Source organism: Pan troglodytes, chromosome 19 (assembly GCF_028858775.2).
Source record: "Pan troglodytes isolate AG18354 chromosome 19, NHGRI_mPanTro3-v2.0_pri, whole genome shotgun sequence".
NCBI lineage: Eukaryota > Metazoa > Chordata > Mammalia > Primates > Hominidae > Pan > Pan troglodytes.
The window spans coordinates 29,484,444-29,504,861 of NC_072417.2; the positions used below are offsets into that span (position 1 = coordinate 29,484,444).

At 57.6% G+C, this 20,418-nt stretch overlaps 1 protein-coding gene across 7 annotated transcripts in view; it reads left to right on the forward strand.

The window, feature by feature from the left end:
- The first annotated feature begins 1,143 nt into the window (after window positions 1-1,143).
- Window positions 1,144-20,418, forward strand: part of SRCIN1 (SRC kinase signaling inhibitor 1) — a 77,051-nt gene continuing 57,776 nt past the window's right edge. For 2 of the 7 annotated variants that reach the window (XM_016931898.4, XM_016931902.4), the window contains exons 1-2: window positions 3,512-3,779; window positions 12,135-12,197. In XM_016931898.4, coding sequence (XP_016787387.1) covers window positions 3,656-3,779; window positions 12,135-12,197 — 187 coding nt within the window. In that variant the 5' untranslated portion in view covers window positions 3,512-3,655. Of the gene's footprint in view, window positions 1,498-2,521; window positions 2,625-3,510; window positions 3,780-12,134; window positions 12,198-20,418 lie in introns of those variants that run through there. The other 5 variants (XM_016931894.4, XM_016931896.4, XM_016931895.3 and 2 more) reach the window with 5 other exon arrangements.

The following is a 20,418-nucleotide window of genomic DNA, read 5'->3' on the forward strand; positions in this document are numbered from 1 at the left end:
ATGCTTCGTTCTGCTGACACCTTTGGAACTGTTCCAATCCCTGGGGGCTGCATCACAGAACCTTTCCCACCCCACCCCAAGCCAGTGGGGTTGGGTAGGCAAATCTCCACGTGATGGCACAAGCATCTTTTCAGTTGTTAACTAGAGGTAATGCCTCAGGTCACTCTCTCCACAATAGGACCAGATCCCTGTCTCCTTCCTGATTATGGCATGGCTATACATCTTAACTCTCAGCCACATTCCTGATCCCAGTTCTCTTCTAACGACTATATGGTTATGAGACTTTGTGTCCCAGGGGTTGTCCCTGCTGTGGCGACCCACAGGGTTATGAGATGATGGTGATAGAAGAAAGGCAGGGAGCTTTGACATAAGGCAGATGTGGGTTTGAATTTCAACTTTGCTGCTCTTACATTGGGCAATTGGCTATATCTCTCTGATAGGGGGTTGAAAATGCTCACTTCCATCAGGCTGTTGAAAGGGTAAAATTAGAGATTATGGTAGAGCACCTGCTAATTTTCTTCCCCTTAGGCACAAAGTGGGGGAGGGAAGAAATCTTGTCCCTTGGGGGGAATCTGAGTTGGGGGCAGGTGAAGGGCAGGAGTCCTGTGCAGTCAGTGGGTGAGGAATCTGAATGGAGGAGCGACCTGTGCCAGAGCTCTGGGCTCCCAGCCGCTTGGGAGGTGGTGTCCGTGTGCTGAGGGGAAGCTACCCTTGCCTCCCCTGAGTCTCCCCCGAGCCTCCCCCACACAGAGCCTGCTGCCTCCCATGACCATCCTGGGCACGCAGCCAGGCAGGGCACTGGATGGATGCCCACTGTGCGCTCAGAGGCCAAAAGATGGGCACCATCCAGTTGGCAGAGGGAGAGGCAGTTGGCCCAGGAGGGAAGAAGTCAGGGTGCCTGCCGCTGGGGTCGTGTGCCCAGACTGTGTGTCCAGGACACAGCTCTTGGCTGTCCTCCTGATCTGTCCCGCTGGAGCTGGGAAGGGCCTCTCCTCTGGTCCTGGCCCTGGCATCTGAGTTACTGCAATTGGTTATTTATCTCTAAGGGGAATCTGGGACCTTGTCCCTAGCTGGGCATGTGGTTGGCTCAGGGGCAGGCCTGGGGGTGGATAGGAAATTGGGAGAGCCCAGATTGAGGTTGCAACTGGGTAGACCAGGAAGTGGGGAAACCGGTTTGTCATTTGGGCCACTTGGGGTGGGGTCTCCTCTCCTGGGCTCTCTGCCTGCCTGCCACTCTGCCTGATGGCCCACAGTGAATAGAAGTACTGTGTCCACTCTCTTGCTCACCTAAACTGCTTTTGGAAACTCCAGAAGTAAATAAAAGGGACAGGGGACTCAGCCCACCTTCTCCTCCGCAAGAAAGCTTGAGAGAGAAGGGACTGGCCAGAGCATCGGAGCGAGGGAGGGAGGGGGCCGCTGGAATCACGAGGTGTCGGCGCGGGCCTGGGTCTGGGTCTGGGTCCGGGTCAGCGCTGGAGAAGTCTGCGGAGCCAACAGGTAGGCCAACGAAGGTGGGACGCGGAGGGGCGGGGGACGGCAGGGTGGAGCCGAGCTAGTGCTCTGCGGGCTGAATTAGAGGCGGCAGTGGCGCCGCCAAGCGAGGCGTGAGCAGGGACCGTCGCTGGAGCGTCCTACGGTGGGGTCTCACTGGCCGGAGGGGCGCGGACCTGCCTGCAGTTCCCGCGCACGCCTGCAGGAGGGGCTGCAACCCGGAGCGGGGACCAGGCGGCGGCCCACCAGGGGGCGCCGGGGAGCCCAGACCCTCCGACCGAGCCGCGTCTAGGCGCGCTGGGGTGAGGGGTCGCGAGGCAGAAGCAGAGGAGGATCCGGGCGCTCCCAGCATGGGGCGGCTGTTGGTTTCCGCGGTCACCTTGGCTGAAGGGAGCCCCCAGTCTCGCCGCCCCGCCTCCCCACCCAGCCCCGAGAGCCTTTCCATCCCTAGGCGCGCCCGGGCTTGGAGACCCAGGAGTCCTCCACCCTCCAAGTGTCCCCGCTTCCCCGGGTGCCTCCTCCGAGCCGGTCCCCGGTCAATGTATTTGTCTCTATCGTGGCGCGAAGACTACTTGGGGTGGGACGAAGCAGGTGGCGCGGGAAGGAGAGAGTGAGCGCTCCCCGCGCCCGGCCCCGGCCGCGCGCTGCGGGATCACGCGGTGAAGCTGGAGGGCGCGAGAAGGCGCAGTGCCCCCTCCCCTCCCCCGCCCCCGCCGCCACGGGCGGCCCTTTGTACGTTCCGGCCACACGCGCGCGCCCGCGCCGCGAGCGCCCGCCCGCAGTGACACACCCGCGCCGGCCCGCGCGCGCGCAGACACACACTCAAACACACACACACTCGCTCTCGCACACTCGGTGACACGCCCGCGCGCGCGCTCACCCACACGCCCGGCCGCCGGCGCCCTCCCAGCTGGTCCACCCCGGCGGGGCCCGCGCCCCCGGCCCGCCCGCCTGGCACCGCGCCCCGGGGCTGGGGCCGAGCGAGGAGCCCGCGAGGCGGCGAGAGGGCGAGCGCCAGGCAGGCCGGCCCGGGGCCCCCGCCCCCCCGCGCCCCCGCCCGATGGGGAACGCTCCGTCCCAAGGCATGTCCCTGTCTCTCTCCTCCCTAATGTGCCTCCATGCTTAAGTGGAAGGTATTTCTGTTTTCTTTGTGTGTTTTCCCCCTCGGCCGGGGGCGGGGGCGGCGGCCGGGCCGGGGAGGCGGTGGCCGGCGGGGCGAGGGATGCTGGGGCGCAGGTGTGTGGGGGGCAGGGGACCGCTGTGCGCCGGGCTTGGGAGAAGGACCCGGGCGAGAGGAGTGCTGGGACCAGAGAAGGGGGCAGGGTGGCGAGGCAGGAGACTGGGTGGGGAGGGCCTCACTACGCCCCGGGGTGGGGGCCAGAGGGGTTCAACTGTAAAGGGGCTTGTGTGGAAGGGGGAGGGGTGAGGAGAAGAAGGGGGATGGATGGTAAGGAGGGTGGGGGGAGAAGGGCGTCCCTCCGAGGTGGGGGAAGTGGAGGATGTAGGGGAGGGGAAGGGGATGGAGAAGTGAGGGGTGCATCAAAGGCCTCCCTCCCCCAGCTCCCAGAATGGGGTGCACGGGCTAGGATGGTGGTGGTGGGCCCTTTGCGCCAGCCTCCAGGGAGGGAAGGGGATGAGTGCGTTCTGGGGTTGGCCGCGTTGCCAGGATACAAGCCTGTATTCCACACACCCCCACTCCCCGCACCTCGAGGCCCTAGCCCTGGAGACCTCTGAGCCTCAGCAGCAGTTGCAGAAACTGGGGACCAGCTCCCCGCTCTACCAGCGGGTAGGGAGGGCCACGAGAGGGAGGGGTTTAGGGAGGGGCTATTTGATCTTAACCCCTCCCCCTGCAGAGGCCAGGGGGCAGGGGAGGGCGCCCCCAGCTGGGGAGGGCATCTAGGGTGAGTGAGAAGATAGGGAAGGCAGGCGGCTGAGGGGTGGAGGGTGGGGCTGGGAAGGGGACGCACCGTGGCCCCCCCTCCCCTCCCACGCACCCCCCTGCTACGTCAGAAGCTCCCGGGCCAGCTCCGAGTCCTGTCGGTGGGGGCAGCAGGATGCTGGTGGAAGCAGAGGGGACAGGCCGGGTGCCTCCGCAGCTCGGCTGTCAGGGCCCGGCGGGGCGTGTGCGGCTGCTGGTGCTCGTCCCCCAGCCCCACGCGTCCCCATGCAGCCCTGGCAGTGCCTCCGGCGCTTTGCCCTGGCCTGGTGGGAGAGGACGGCGGAGGGCAGAGCCCGCTCTCCCAGGGAGGAGGCTGGACCGAGGGACCCTGGGGGCCGAGGGGAGCCAGGTGAGCAGGCGCGGGGAAGTATGCAAGGAGGGGGATCTTCCCAGCCCCCCTCCTCAAATGTTGTGGGACAAGGAGGTCCTGCAGCACCCCAACTTTAAGGAAAGTGGGCTCCCCGAGCTGGGGGTGGGGGTTTCTGGCAGCAGCCTTTCAAAAAGAGATGGAGGAGCTGCTGTCTGTTTTGGGGAAGGGAGAAACAGGTGAGGCTTGGGAGTGAGGGAAGCTGACCAGACTTCCAGGTTTGTGGGCCTGAATGTTCCTTTGGGTGGGGTTTGAGCACTTTTTGGGGGTCGTCAGGATACCTTCTTCCCGACTCTTGGTATCTTGGTCTGGGTGACCTTGAGCCAACTGCTTTGCTGTCTAATTCCGTGCCTCAGTTTCTCTTATTCCCATCCCTTTCCCTCTTGTTGGTCTTTAAAAATTGATGATGCATTGGATGGAGATTGTGAGGCTGTCGCCACTGGTGGCAGCTGTGATGGTGGTGGTTTCTGGTGTGGTTGTATGTGGGGAGCAGCTATGGTGCATTTGAGGGGTTTTGCTGGTTGTGGTTGGTGATGGGCCACTCCATACAGGTGTCAGGGACATGGGAAGGAACATTCACACAGGAAGGAGTGCTCCAGGCAAGCTGAGAGTTGCTGGGGACAGAGACTTAGCTGGTGGCCTGGGGTAGAAGCAAGGGATGGGGTGAGGGCTCTGGGCATAAGGGGAGGGTTTCCAAGAATAAGATCCACCCCCCCCCCCACCCCGCTGTCCCCACCCAGACTGCCTGGCACCCAGGCACCACTGGCAGCAAGTGCAAAGGCTTTGCCCTGGCTTCCTGCCACCCTGCCTTGGGGACAAGAGGGTCTTTGTCCAGTCCCCCCACAACAATTCCTGCTTCTTCTGCCCTTTCCACGATGGCTGGTTCTCTGTGATGACCCTCAAGGCTGGGATGGAGGCACAAATCCCCCTTCTGGCTCCCACTGTCTGTGCCCTGGAGCTCTATCTGGAAGAGGCAACTGTGGTCCTCGGGGAGTGCTGAGTGGAGAGGGATGCTCCACTAGGGGAAGGGTCGCTAGAATGAACCCCTCAAAGAGCTACCCCCACCCCAGGCTTTCCCCTGCCCCTCTACTTGCCTCCTTGCCTAATGCAGAGGGTCTGGGGTCTTCGTGGCCTCATCCCTGCTGGGTTCCAGGCGTCTTAAAGATGTGCAGGATACTGGGTTGGGCACTGGGATGCAGGGCCTCTCTGATGCACTCTCGCGCGCTCTCTCTCTCTTTCTCTCTCTCTCCCCCTCTCCCCCCTCCCTTCCCTGTCTCTCTCCCTCTTCCCTCTCTCTCGCCAGGGACCCACCCTGGAAAAAGGGTTTAATTAGAACCATTGATTCCTTCTTTGGCTGTGGGCATCGACAGTGTGGTCAGAGCTAGAGGGTGGGGGTGGCATGGCTGCCATCTGCCTATGCCAACCTTGGAATTCTCTGCCAAAACCCCAGCCCTGGAAGTGCTTAGGAGGGAGGCGGCTGGGCTCTTTGAAGTACCCAGTTTGTTGAGCCCCCACCCCCACCCCAGGTTAGGTTTTGGGGAAAGAAGGGAGACAGTGTTGAGGATTTGAACTGAGGGAGCTGAGTTTGGGGCTCAAGGAAGAACAGTTCATGGCGTCTGTCATCCTGGGTAGCAGGCCTGGGGCACATGAAGAGGCAGCTGTGGTGGGGGGTGCTCTTGCAAAGGGGCCTGTGGGTGCTGGGCAGGCAGGGAGTTCAGGGGAAGGATCCAGGGCTTGCCATAAAAGCTGCTCTTTCGAGGAATCTCAAGCATTTATCTCCTCCAAGCCCTGGCAAGGATATCTGTTTTCTTTCTTCATTTATGTCCTTGAGGCCCAGAGAGGGACACAGACTGCCTCAGAGGCCCAGCAGACTTAGGTCTAGCTTTAAGCCTGGTTTCCTGACCTAGGGACCCCTGCTTGGGCACAAGCTGCTGAGGGTGAGGCTCCTGGTAGCTGAGGCTCTGGACTCTAGGATTTGTGGGGGGTGGGGGACAGGTTGTGCCCCCCAAGTCCTGGCTGCCTGCTGTGGGTGGGCTGGTGCAGGTGCAGGCTTCAATGAGGCACTCAGATGCTCTTTGAAGAATCCCTCACTGGCTTCCTAGGGCCCATTCGAGCAAAGATAATAAAAATCTGGCCGTCAGCGGGTTTGAGGGCTGTACTCGCTTCCCCTTCTTTCATTCCAAGCTCTGAGAAGCGGAGATGAAGGCTTCGGATTTGGCTGGGAAGCAGTGCCTGCCCCGAGGGAGGAAGGGAGGGAGGCAGTGAAGGAGGGAGGACTGAGTTCCTGGCGCCAGGGGAGTTTCTGGGGGAGGTGGGCAGAGGGGCAGGGGCATGGTCCCCAACTCCTGCCAAGCAGCCTAGAACCTCGGGGTCAGGGTTCCTCTACCCGATACCTGGGCTCCAGAGCACTCCCCTGGATGCCCTCAGTCTTCGCCCCTCCCCCATCTCTCCTCTGTGCCTTTCTTTCTTCCCATTCCTCCCCTCCCGCTCCCTGTCCGTCAATTTCTCCTGCGCTGCCCTTCCTGATGTCTCTCTCTCTAACCCTGTCCCCGCTCTCTTCTTCTGCCTCCCCCTTCCTCCCTCTGACCACCCCTCCCATTGTCTGCCTCCCCTTCCTTTCCCCAGCTCTGGCCCTGCTTTCGAGGACTGTCTGGAAGGTTGAGAAGCCAAGCTGGGGGCGGGGAAGTGGCCTCAGAAGGGATGGGCCTGGGTTAACTATTATGGTCTGTCAGGTGCCATAATTGTCAGAGTCCAGGAAGGGCTGCAGAGCACTTAGGGATGTGTGTGTGCGCGCGCGTGTGTGTGTGTGCGTGTGTGTGTATGTGTTGAGGGCGCCATCCCCCTCCCCACACCACAGCGGGCACCTTGCCCTGACATTGGGCTCTTCCTCCCCTGCCTCAAACACCCCAGGTTCCCTGCTGTTCTGCCCTGCCCCTCAGATTTCTCTTTGCCTACCTCCAGCCTCCAGCCCCTCCAACCGCGCGGCCCCCCAGGTGCTATGCTGCCCTTGCACTGCCCCTCACACCCACCAGACCATCTCCAGGTGCAGAGGCGGTAAGGGAGGCATCCAAGAAGCCTCTCAGCTCCATCTCCCACCCATGTCTCTGATGGGCCTGCCTGGAGCCCCATCCACGCCCTGGGGCCCCTTTGCAATGTTATAAACCCCCCAGCAGAAAGACAAGACCCTGGTGGAAAAAGCACTGCACTAAGTCAAGAGAGCTCATTCTTATCCTTCCTCAGTGCCCAGATGTCTGCGTGACCTTGAGCAAGTCCCATCCCAGTGCGGGCCTCTTTCCTCACCTGTGAAATGAGGGGGCGTGGGCTGGCTGATCTCCAAGGTCTCTTGTGACATTCCAGCGGTGTTGTGTCTCTCTTCTGGGTGATTTGCATATGCTTTGCATATATTAATGGTGCCTGCTTGAAGGGGGAGGGTGCCGCCCACACCCGGCCCAGAGTCCCACCCACCATTCCAACTCCCCTTGCCCATTGGCCCATGCTTTTGCTGCTCCGATTTCCCAGAGGGGTGAAAGCTGGGCTTGAGCATTCCCTGGGGAGGTGAGTCTGGCCCCTGTGTTCCAGCCATGCTGGGGGCAGGGTGGGGGGGATGGCTGTAGTCGAGGGGACCCCTGCCCTCAGCACTTCTGCTCCAAAAGGTCAAAACAGAGAAGCCAAGTGGTGGGTGAATTCACCAAAGTTGCCCGTGGCTAGCTAGGATGGGGTGTGCAGAACCCCACGGAGGCCTGATACTGCAGCCGGCAGAGGGGCTTGAGGCTGTGCACCCTCCAGGGCCTGCTAGCCCTCTGCCGGGAGCTTAGCCAGGTGTCAGAGCTCCTCCTCTGGCTTCACCTCCCAGGCTCAACCCATGGCAAGTCCTGCCCTTGTGCCCCTGCCTGCTTTTGCCCATTCCCCTGGGCTCTGGGGATGTGTGTGCTGAAACCTGGGCCTCAGAGATGGTCAGTGAGAAGGACTAGGTCATTCATTGCCTCTCTGGGCCCTCTTAGCTACCACACAGAAGATGGGGCCCAGGCCCCCTGCAGGGGTCATGGGCATTATGAGGGAGAAGAGCCTGCCACCCTAGTCCTGCCCCTACCTCCAACAGCCCTGCCTGACCTTTTGGGGACCTCCCCCAGAGCCTCTTCGCATGCCTTGGTCGCTTTTACCTACATATCTACCCCGTCCTGGGGCAGGGCTGGGTAAAGGTTGATAGCCTGGAAAAAGATCATGTAGGCCACTGAGTCATGAGAAGAGTCTCTGAAGACAGGAACAAAAATGCCACCAAGGAGGACTGGGCCAGAGGAAATGCAGCAAGAGAGATCAAGGTTAGACTTAGTCTTAAGGAAGGATGGTCCCAGGGGACAGATTCGTTTCTGATCCTGGAATTGTGAAGATTAAATGAAACAACAGATGAAAACATCCAGCACAGTGCCGGACGTATAATAAACAATCAACTTATTGTTGGGATAATAAACAATCAATTATGAGGGGATAGGGGACAGACATCTCTGAACCCAGAGAAGATAATAATCCTTAGAGAAGTCTAAGCCTGAGACTTAGTTAGGATTTTGCAGAGGATGAGGACTTGGAGGGGCGATTCCTAGAAGAGCTGTTTCCCCCATACCCAGGCTGCTGTTCCCTCATCCCACCCTTCGGGCCCCACGCATGCACTGGGCTTGGGCCCAGCCACCCAGGGACACCCTGCCCTCATCCTGTCTGCTGGGGGTGGGCAAACATAAGGGTGTGGAGGCTGGAAACCTGCTTTTCTCCCCCTGCCTCCATCTCTGCATAGGACAGCTTGAGAGGAAGCAGGCCCACGCTGTAGTAGGAGGAATCGAGGTTAGATAGGAAGATAAACCTCCCAGCGTGTGGCCACTTCAGGATGGGAGGCTCCGGTGGTATTTTTGCATCTTTCACCTCAGTGACGGTGGTCTGTGAGCACCCGTAGACTAGTGTTGGACCTAGCGGCAGGGGACTGGTCAGCGTGACCTTTCAGATGAACTTTGGGCATCCTGAAGAGCTTGGCTGGTGTGGTTGCCAGAGTGCAGGGGACCCTGCTGGGGAGGGATCCAGTGCTCCGGGAGAGGGAGAAGAGGAGGAGAAAGAGGGAAGCTGCTCCTCTGCTCCTTAGGGCAAAGAAGTAAATTGTAAAGAACAAGCATTGGGCTGGAGTCAGCTTGCCTGTCTCCCCTACTGCTGTGTGACCTTGGCAATTTAGTTGCCCCCTCTGGTCTTCAGTGTCCTTGGTATAAGAAAAGAGGGTGGGACTAGAGGACCTTCAAGCTCCCTTCCAGAGCTCCCAGGCTCTCTCTACCTCCTCTCCCTTGAGATGATATTGCTTTGCCACATGGAGGGTGGGAAGACTGTTTCCCAGCTTAAGCTAAGAAAAAAAAATGGGGATTTGGCCCAAGAGAATATTGGAATACACACACACGTACGTACACACACATACACACACACACACTCATGCCTTACAGACAGCCCCCTCCTGTTCCGAAGGCACACCTTGCCTACATCTGCCCTCCCAGCCCAGGGGATGGAGAAGGGAGTGGCTAGAGGATTCAGCTGTCCTCTGAATTCTAAACTCACTGTTTTCCTCCCACCCCAGCAGAACTGGCTTTGCCACACTCCATTCCATCCGGGGACTATAATCCAATTCGGGTTTTCTCCCACAAGGCACTTCAAGCTGGTGGCTCAGCTCCCCCACAGCCTTATCCTGGCTCCTGGTAGCCCAGGCCACCTGCCTCGGTTGCCTGCATGTCCTGATGTGGAGTAACCCAAGACTGGAAGGGAGTTGGGTTTTCTCATGCCTGCCTTCCTCACCTGTGCAAACACATTCCAGGGCACTGGCTTCTTTTCCATTCCAGCTGGCAAAGCATGCTGGAGACCCCAGACCCAGGGGCCCATAGAGGGGCCCCCAGACTCAGCTTATAGAGAGACCCCAGACCCAGAGACCCCACAGAAAGAGCCTAGCTGTTTCTGCTTGTGCAGAGCTGGGGAGATTGCAGGGGGGACGTGTTCTGCAGTCTCCCCTCACCCCTAGGATGCATGATAATTGCATACGCAGCAGACATCACTCCAGACACAAGCCTCTGCTTCTTATGGGAAGAATGAATGACCCCAGCTCGTTGGGAAGGCCTTCCATGGCTCCTTGAAGCCCTTGGGATGGGCCTTGCTGTCTTCTCTCCTGGGCTGTCCCCTGCCTATTCCACCCCACCCAGTGACCAGGCTGGCCTGATGAGTCCCCCATTCTTGTCCCCAGCCCCCTTATCCATGGAAAGTTAGGACTCTGTGCAGAGGCGAGGGCTGTGGGGACTGCCGCAGAATCTCACTTTGTCCACCCCAGAACTTCTGGGCTCTCCTCTACCTGGGCATTATGGGAACTTCTGGTTGGTAAAACGAGAAGGGGCTTGTGCGGGGCTTCCTGGAGCTTCCTCTCTCCTGGAAGTGGGAGGGGCAGGAAGGGGCTCTTAGAGAGGCAGAAGTCACCTAAAGATAAAGCTCAGGAAAACCTAGACCCGCCTCTCTCCTTAACCTGATGGCTCACCCCTCTCCTGGTCCACTGGCAGCCTGGGGTTAGAACAGTCTGCCTCCCACTCTTAGGACGAGGCAGAGCCAAAGAGAAATCTTCTCTTCTACCTTATTGCCCATAGGAGATAATTTCTGCTGGAGCATCCAATAGAAAGAGGTTAGACTTTAGGCAGAACTTCCCAGAGGCCACCAAAAGGAAGATAGCCAAAGACTGAGAGAGGGGTGGGAGTGGATAGGAGACAGTTTAGCTCCTGGGTCAAGAGCTTAGGGTCTGCAGTCAGACAGCTCTGGGCTGCAATCGCAGCCCTGACAGTCATTTGCTGTGTGGTTTGGGGCAAGTTGCTTCACCTCTCTGAAGCTCAGTTTCCGTCTCTGTAGATCAAGAGCATTAACACTGGCTTCCTCACAGAGTGGGTAGTAGGATTATATGAGGTAATTTAGGCAGAGTTCCTGGCACATAGTAGACATTCAATAAATAGTCATATCTTTATCTTCCTCCTCTTCCTCTGTCTGACTGAATGATTGAATGGGGCCCACTCTCCACTGAGAAAAGGGCATACCTAAGAAACCTCTTTAGATTTTTTGAAAACCCAGATCCTCACCTCAGCCTGTCTGGGGCTGGGCCCCTGGAGCTGCCACTTAGGGCTGGTGGTAAGAAGGAAGCTGGAGCTCCTAAGCCTTCACTTCTGTGCCTCCCACTGCCTCATCCAGGAAGTTCTCTGGGGCTAGACATATTAATGAGCATTCTTAATATTTTCTCCCAGTCCGTGTCCCAACAGCTGTTTCTCCCTGGGATGTCGATGTTTTAGGTAATCGGTGGGAAAATTGGAACCATGAGATTGGCAGGGGGCTCTGAGAATGCTTGTAGCCAGACGTGTTGTGGGTATGGATGGGTCTGAGCCAGCCCAGGGAGGGCTGTGCCTGAGTGGGTGCTGGCCACAGTGTCTTCCGGCAGGAAGGGTCTTACTGCTGCATGCCCCAGGGTAAAAGGCTAATAGGTATTGCAGCATGAGGGAGGTGGAGTAGGTTTAGAAAGGACTTCCCTGCAGGGTGGGGCATGGTGGACAGCTGCAGGGGACCCTGCCATGGCAGGTTGAGGGTTGGGGGTGTGGAGGCAGTAGCTAGGTGAAGGACTTCAGGCAGGTCTGTGCTCCTACCACAGTGTGAACCTATGAGTGCCTTTTGGGTGGGGAATGCCTGTCTCCTCTAACACAGGCAGGGGAAGCTGGGCTTTCTCAGGGTTAGTGGGGAGTGGAGCAGATGGGGGTCTCGTAGGCTGGGGAGAGGGTTGTCACCAGGGGAATGATGGCAAGCCTCTCTGACCCTGAACCCATCAACCTTCCAGAATGGCATAACCTTGCATGAAGGAGTCAGGCGGGCTATCATTTGGGGTCTAGGTTGGGCACCTCAGTAAACTGTCTGCCCCTGTTTCTGGGTGGAGAACCAGGCATGGCTTGTTGGCTGTCTGTCCTGGGAACCCAGTTCTGGGGACCCCATGTTTTCTGTGTTGTCCTGCTGTTTGTCCCCCTGTCTGTCTCCCACCAGTGTCTCTACCCCCTCAGTCCCTGCTCTTCCTATGACACCCAATCTCTATCCTGTCTGCCCTGGGGGGCCCCAAAGGGAGAGCTCCTAAGGCTCTGCCTTGCTCTGTACCTGCTTCACCTCCCCCAACCCCATGGCCCATGGCCCTGCCCCTGACCTGGCCCACTTTGGGAGCCCCTGCCCCGGCCCCCTCCTCTCTCCAGCTCCTCTGCAGCCGGGCCTTTCTGGGCATTCATTCACGACTTTCCTCCTTTCCTGTCCCTCACCCAGGGCTCCAGCGTGCGGCGGGAGGGAAGCCTCCAGGACTCTGTTCCCTCTGTTTAAAGTCTCCAGGTTAGTAAGCCAGGAGGAGGGAGGCCCCCCACGATTCCTCCTCCCGCCAGCTCTCCGTAGTCAGATGCTCCTCCCCAGCCTGGAGGGCCAGAAACGGAGAGGGGGCTATCCCTGGTGGGCCCAGCCTTTGCCAGGGGAGGGGGCAGCAGATACCTGACTCTGGGGGGGGCACTTTGGCTGGTAGAGAACATGTCTGTATGTGCACGTGTGTGCATGTCAGTGAGTGTGCGTGTACAAGCACGCGTGCATGTACATGTGTGTGCGGGCTGCAAAGCCGCCGTGTAAGCTAGGGCTGGGGTGAAGAGAAGAGGCGGGAATCCTCTGCTGACGGGGCTTGTGGCCTGGGGAGAGGGGTCAGGAGCAAGGGGCACCTCTTATGGGGGGAAGCCCATGTTCCAGTGGTGCCCAGAGGGTGGGGGATGGGAGAAGATGGGACCGTTTTGTTTAGCTTACAGTCACATGCAAACTTGTGATCTCGTTTCATTTATTCAATTGTTTGCTTGTTTATCTGTTCATCCATTTATTCAATAAAGACTTATTGAAGGCCAGGCGCGGTGGCTCACGCCTGTAATCCCAGCACTTTGGGAGGCCGAGGCAGGCGGATCATGAGGTCAGGAGTTCGAGACCATCCTGGCAAACATGGTGAAACCCTGTCTCTACTAAAAATACAAAAATTAGCTGGGTGTGGTGGCGGGTGTCTGTAATCCCAGCTACTCAGGAAGCTGAGGCAGGAGAATTGCTTGAACCCGGGAAGCAGAGGTTGCAGTGAGCCGAGATTGCGCCACCGCACTCCAGCCTGGGTAACAGAGCAAGACTCCATCTCGGGGTCGGGGCGGCGGGGAAAGACTTATTGAACACTTTCTCTGTGCCCGGCACTGGGCTAGGCTCAGAGTCTAACAGCAACCAAGGCAGATAGGTTCCTGGATGCTTTGCTTAAGTGTTGAGCAAGTAGAGGTTGAAGAGTTGGAAGATATCCTGGCTGTGGGGGCCTGTCCTCTGTCTATCTGCCCCTGTTCCCCCTGCTGGAAGCTGTTTTGTAACTTTATGTCCCTGTAGAGTGTCCTCTCATAATGTGACCCTGCCAAGCAAGCAGTTACTTGGCCTCCAAGTCCCTAGTGACCTTGATGACTAAGGGCAACATCATTAGGCTGCTCCTGAGGCTGTTTCAGAGGACATCAAACAGCCCGGCTGGAGGAGGGTGTATGGGCAGGGGAAGCCGCCCCCCAAAATCTGGGCCCAGGACCAGCAGCCTGGAGCATTGGACTTGAGAGTCAGCCTGCCCTGGGTTCAAACCCCCACTTCAGCCATTTCCTAGCTGTGTGAGCCTGGACGAGCCACTTTCCCTCTCTGAGCCTCAGTGTTTGTGCCTATAAAGTGGTACAAGAACACCTCCCAGGCAGCATTGTTGAGAAGAGTAAAGAAATAGTAGTGGTGGGCCCAGACTTGGTCCACAGCAGGGGCTGCCTAATTGCAGGTGCCCTTTGCGTGTCCACCTGCTGCCCAGGGTTGGGCAGGCTGTACCCTGGGTACTATCTGGATGCTGCCCTGCCTTCTTAGGAGAGGGGCTATTTTCAGGTTCCACGTCCTCCAGCCCTTTTCCAGCTCTCTGAACTGCTATTCAGCTACAATCTGGGTGGGCAGCTGGGGGAGGCAGCTCTCCTTGCCACCGTGGCTGCCGCCGCCTTGATGGCTTTTTAATAACTTTGCTCTGAGACAATCTGCAGAGTGCTCATTTGTCTGCCTCTTAATTAAAATTACCGTTTTCCTAAAAGAGCAACGACACTGCTCCCCTCCCTCCCCCATCCTTGGCTGCTGCCGGGAGAAGCCAGGAGAACGCAGAGAGACTTGAGATTGGAGCCCTTTCCCTCCTTGCTCGCGTGAGTTACCCCCGCTTCCCTGCACAAACAGCAGAGGGGCCAAGGCTCAGCCTGCAGGGTGGGCTCAGGGGCAGTGAACCAGGCAGAGGGGGCCAGGGCAAGGGCCTCTGAGACCTGAATGTTCTTCTCTTTCACCCACCCTTTTCTGGAATACCCCCAGTGATGGGGAGCTCAGTACCTTACAAGACTTACTTTCTGCCTCCGTAAAAAGGTGAAGCAGCCCCGTCCTGGCTTTACCAGCCAGAGTGGAATAAGATGTGGATGGGTTTTGGAAAAGTGCTATGAAGGAGTATTGCAATGCCTAGTGAGGGTGTAGGGGGTGGGAGTCGGGAGGAGGCTACCATGGTAGTGGACACCGGGGTCAGCCCCTCACTGTTGACTCTGGTTTTGGTTAGAAGAAACCTGTGCTCCCTCTGTGGGCTTTCAGGGGATGGGGCTCATTTAGTCATTGCTGAGTTTTGAGGAAAAAAAATCATCACTGGTAATAATGAAAACACTGATGGCCAGTATTTATTGGGTGCTTCCTGGGAGCCAGATGCTGGGTTGTGCATTGTACAAGCATTAGTTCATTTCATCCTCACAACTGTCCTGTGAGCTCACTGCTGCTGACTGTTTTGTGGGGGAAGAGATGACAGACCTGAGGGGTTAAGTAGCATGCCTGAGGTCAGAGAGAGAGTCCCAGTCTCTAGCAGGGCAGCCTCAGCCCTACACCCTCCCTTCCCCTCCGCCTTCACCTGAAGCTTTGTATGGGTCTTGCCCCATTCCCTCGTGCCCCTTTGCCTCACTCTCTGCACTCTGGCAGCAGGGCTCCTCTGTGGCCCAACGCCATGGAGAATTCACACTGAGATTCATCACCTTCCTCCCCAACCCTGTTCCTCCTGAGGAGTCCGTGCTGCAGCCAGGTGGGGGCCCCAGCAGCTCGCCTTGGGTCTGGCCTCTTCCCTGTGGGCCTTTGCCTCTGCGGCTCGACTCCTCTTCATCACCTCCCATTCCTGCTCCTCCCTGAAATGCCCTTCCCCAACAACCGCCTCTGGGCTCGCCCCTCCGATCTCCCAGAGCACTGTCAAACCTCTGGTGGCTCCTAATGTAACCTTTCTTGAACAATCACCAGTTCTGGACATAGCTAAGCCCACTAGCCTACTTTTGCTTGTGGGGGCAGCAAACTCAGTACCTTCAGGGACAGCAAATGAGGGAAGCGATGCATGAGGATGATAGGGAATGGTGGGGGCTGTGGTGAGGAGAGGGGTGCCTTCCAGCCTCTGCAGCCCTCCCTTCCTTACCTCACTTCCTGTGCTCCTTAGAGGTATTAAAATTCAAATAAATAAAACCAAACACCACCAGCCCCCCAACACCCCCAACAAAAAAAGCCTGTGCTTCAGTGTAGCCACAGTGTGATCCTTGCTAAATCATCTCATTCATCTTGGCATCCCCATATTGCCTAACACATTAAAGTAGCTGTGTATGAATTGTTTGTTGAATGACTACATGATGACACATGTGCCAGGCACTGTGCTAGATACTTTACACACCTTATTTCTTCCCATCTTCACAAGGGAGGCACTATTTTTTCCATTTTGCCATTGGGGAAACTGAGGCCTGGAGGACTGAAATGATTTGTTCAAGGTCACACATATGGGAAGTGGCCAAGGTAAGATTTGAGCCTTGGCTTGCTGTGTCCTTCTGCCTGTTCTGTTTGGTCATGGGGGTGCATACATGGGACACATGGCACCTGCTTTCAGTACCTGTCCTGGGTAACAGGGAGCACTTGTGTGGCTGGTGACCACCTGGTTGAGGTGCACTGCTCACCTCGGGGAGGCAGGGCAGGGAAGTGAGGGCTGCAGAGGCTGGAAGGGTGCAGATGCCCCTCACCCCAGCACAGCCCTCCTCCCTCAGCTTCCGATCCCATCCCAGCAGCCTGGGGATGGCGGCGTGGTGACAGGTGCCGAGCTGCAGAGATGACGGCACTGCTGATTCCCCCATAATTACTGTCTGATGAGACACCAGAATTAGCCACTGCGCAAGCATGGGATGCAGACACGGGGCACTTGCAGGGAAGCAGCTGAGGGTGGGGGAGCCTCTCCTTCCAAGCCTGGGGCCCTCTGGCAGCAGGGCAGGGAGGAGGAAGTAGGTTAGCAAGGAGGAAGCACTGTGTGGTTAATATGCCTCAGATATTATCATGTGGGCTTGTGGTTTTCCAGTTCTCACAGTGACTGGCTGCCAGACAGGGGCATCCTGGGCCTCAGGCCACTAGCCAGAGAATTCCAGGCAGAGCGGGCTGCCCACTCAGACTCCTGGGCACACCCTTTGGTGTCTGGAGCTGGGGCTCTGAGGGGCATAGTTGCTGGGAGGTGCTAAGATTCAGACCAGACCCCTTAAGTGACATTAGCAAGGCCAGGCACCAGAAAGCAAATGGAAGTGACTGGAAGGAGCAGTTTCAGCTGACTGGGCCAGGAACTTCACCCCTTCCAGGCGGGAGGAGTCAGGCTGGCCCCCTGAGGTCTGAGGCTGGGGGAGGCCTGAGCGTTAGGAGCAGGAGGCAAGGAAGGTATGTTCTGGCCCTGGAACAGGGCTCTTAGGCCCTGAGCATTTGTTTTTCCTGGCACATGTGCTGTGTGGGCAGGAGGGGCACTAGCGAAGGCACTTTAGTAACAGAAGCAGAGAGGAGTCACCTGTGCTGCTCATACCTCATCTGGACCATTAGAGCAGTTCTGAAGGCCAGCAGCCAAGAGGGGTGGTGACATGGGGCTTACCCAACAAAGGGTGGTGCAGATGGCTGGGGGGCTGGGCCACACAGGAAGGACCTGAGGGCTTATGACAGAAGGTTCCGGTTCAGGAGTCTCCACTCTGCTCCAAAGGGAGAGGTCATGACCTTCCCCCAGGTTCCCCTGAGGGCCATGGGCACAGACTGTGGCTCATTTTAAGGAAGGAGAAACCCCACAAGATGATTGGTGCTTTGGATGTAATGAGTTCTCCTTTCCTGGAAGTATCTAAGACCTGACTGGCTGGAGCTCCTGATTTGCAGTTCTGTCTCTGCACAGCCTGTGGCAGGGGCTGGGAGGGCTTCGTATCCAGCGTAGGTACAAGAAGGCTACGAGTAGGGCTGTGGAAAGGTGGATCCCCTAGAAGGTCTTTCAGGACTGTGGGACCCCCACTTCCAGCCTAAGTTTCTGTGATCTGGGGGTGGCTCTGCTTCCTCCCTCTCCTCCAGCCCTGGGGAATAGACCCCCCCTAAGAGGACTGGGTGGATGGCGCCCAAGATTAGCTAGGAAGGAGGGTTGTTTCAGCGTTCTCTTCTTAGGGTGTAGGAAGGACAGAGGGGACCTGTGGGGCTCTGGCCTAATGGCTTAGATGAGTACTCACAGATGACCTGGTGGCAGAATCAGCATCTTCCTCAGGGGCAACAGGGTGTAGGGGAAAGAAGAAGGACATGGGCTAAGCACCCCCGCAGTTGAGATCAGCCTCTTCCACTTATCAACTCTGACCTTGGACAAGTCACTCCTTCCTGAGCCTCAGTTTCTTCACCTGTAAAATAGGGGGTTTGCAACCTCACAAGGTGACTGTGAGAATGAAGAGAATGATGGCTGCACGAGCCCTTTGAGATCATCATGAATATGTGTGGGCGTTCAAGGGTGGTTATCATGGCTGGGTGCAGTGGCTCACGCCTGTAATCCCAGCACTTAGGGAGGCCAAGGCGGGCAGATCACCTGAGGTCAGGAGTTTGAGACCAGCCTGGCCAACACAGCAAAACCTTGTCTCTATTAAGAATACAAAAATTAGCCAGGTGTGGTGGCACGGGCCTGTAGTCCCAGCTACTCGGGAGGCTGAGGCAGGAGAATTGCTTGAACCCGGGAGGAGGGGTTTGCAGTGAACTGAGATTGTGCCACTGCACTCCAGCCTGGGCGACAGAGCAGGACTGTCTCAAGAAAAAGAGTGGTTATCATTTCATGGCTGGTCCATATTTCCCACAGCTTCCAGCAAGCCCGATGCTGGGTTTAACCCTCGTCACTCAAGATGGATGTGTGGATTGGAGAAGGGAGGGTGGGAGTCTTTGTGTCTTTCGCAGAAGGGGAGACAGTTTATTTTTCCTTGCCTTGAAGCCTGTGCTCCACATTCCCAGATGCTGCTCTGATGGGAGAGCTCAGGTTAGACAACAAAGAGAACTTCCACAAGATGCCCCTGCTATCTGACCAGGCCCTGGCTTCCAAAGACTGCCTGACCCAGAGGCCAAGCCGACTTGCCAAGTCTCCTGCCTTTTCCAAACTGTGAACTCCGGGCTGCCCTCGCCCCATCCTCCAGAGTCTCTCGGGATACTAACAGGGTGTCCCTAGGGAGAGAGAATCATGGGCGGCAGGTTCGGCTGTTTGTTCTTAGCTAGCTTGCAGGGTGGCAGAGAAATTAACCCATGAGGTGAGAGCTAAGCCTTGGGTCCCAGCAGCCCTGTCCTTCCCCATCAGCAGAGCTGGAAGCTGGGCAGAGGCCCTCCGGCCCCCTTGCCCTGGTGGAGGCGCTGAGCACCTACAGAGGTGGAATGAGGGCTGGAGGCAACCAGGTCCCAGAGGAGGGTCTCACTCATGAACATCGCCCCGTTGGCTAAGCATTGGTCAGAGTAAGGTGGCCTTGAGGTTACTGGGCTGACTCCTGTATTTTAAGACATTGTGTAAACACCTCAGCAAGGGAGCCCCGAACCTGGCAAAGTGGAAAAGGAGCTGAAGATGTCGCCTCCATGAGGGACTCAGGATGGGCAAGTCCCCACTGTCTTTCACCCCAAGCTGGAGATGCATCGACTTGGCGCTTTAGCGAGCCCCAGATGCCCTGCATGAGCTGCGTGGACTGGCATGACATTCTCCCTGTCTGCGTGGCATCTAAGGTGGCAGAGTGGGGCACCCTGGTGGGCCCAGGTATGTAGACCCCTGCATGTAGACTGTCATGAATACGTGTGGGTGTTCAAGAGTGGTTATCATGGCTGGGCACGGTGGCTCACGCCTGTAAGCCCAGCACTTTGGGAGGCCGAGGCAGGTGGATCACCTGAGGTCAGGTGGAGGCTGAGGCAGGCTGCGACTGGGCCCATGTCAGTGAGCAAGTACTGGGCAGCCGGGTGCATGCCGAGGTGCACAGGTTTGATGTAGAAGCATGAGTGAGCAGATGTGTGTGCCTGGGCGACTGAGTGTGTGCTGGGAACCCGGAGGAATCCTGCTGGATCTAGCGGCCGAGGGAGCTGTCTGAGTGCTAGGGTCATAGGGCTGGGACAAGGCCTCCTAGGGAGAGCCTGTCCCCATGAAAGGTGGTGTCTCTGAGGAGGATATCAAGGGCATCTTGGCAAGGCTGGGTCTCCTGCCCAATATTGATGAGCCCATTGATGAGTACTTGGTGTTGAAAATGCTTCCCTGTGGGGAGGCAGGATAGTGGGTGGGGCTTCCACCACTCACTTCCAACAGATTGGAGTCTCTTCCCCTGGAAACAATATGCTTCCCCCTGGGCACGCTTTCAGCCTGAGGCAGCTGCAGGGAGGGGGAAAAGATCCCTTTCACACACAGAGGGGCGCAGCACTCAGGCTGGAGTGCCCCTGGGGAGAAGACGCCCTGGCAGCCTCCTCAGAGTGATGGCAGAGCTGAGGACAGGCACCGGCCTTCCTCCCTTCCCACCCTCCAGTGTTCCCTCCTCCCCTCCCGCTCGGCCTGTGTTCCCCTCGGCTGCCTCTCCAAGGAGATGTGGAGCTGACAGGACACCTTCCCTGGGCGCGTGAGCAGCGGAGCTGCCACACAGGAGTTAGCTGGTTAACATAGCGCCGCGTGGGCACATGCCAGGGCTGTTCTCAGCATTTCCAGCTCCAGCTTCAGACTGGGGGTGACATGCTGCCCTCCATATCTCTGCCCCCTTCCTTCCCAGGGAAGCCAATTAGCCATATCTTCATTAGAAGCCAAAAATCACAACCCCACAGTCCTGGGTCTGATACAACTCTGACAGTGGGTGGAAGGAAATCGGGCTCCAGGGTAGATCAGAAGAAACTGACTCTGCTCACCCAGGCTCTGCAGTCTGCATGCCTGTTGCCTGTTGCCTGTTGCCTGTTATTAGCTTCTGCTTCTTCTTCTTCTTCCTTTTTTTTTTTGTTAAAGCAAATGAGAGGACTGAAGCTCTGAGCATCCCCTGACCTACTCAAGGTCACATAACTAGTCAGTGGATGCAGTGGTTTTTGGTAATGTCACAGATTTGCCTGCTGTGTGTGAGAGAGGAGGGGCGGGGGGAAGAAAGGGGGTTGTATATCTGGAATTCTGGGCACGGGGCTGATTTGCACATTTTGCAAGGATGGGGAGTCTTGTCTGAATGTGCAGTTTGGATGCCCTGCG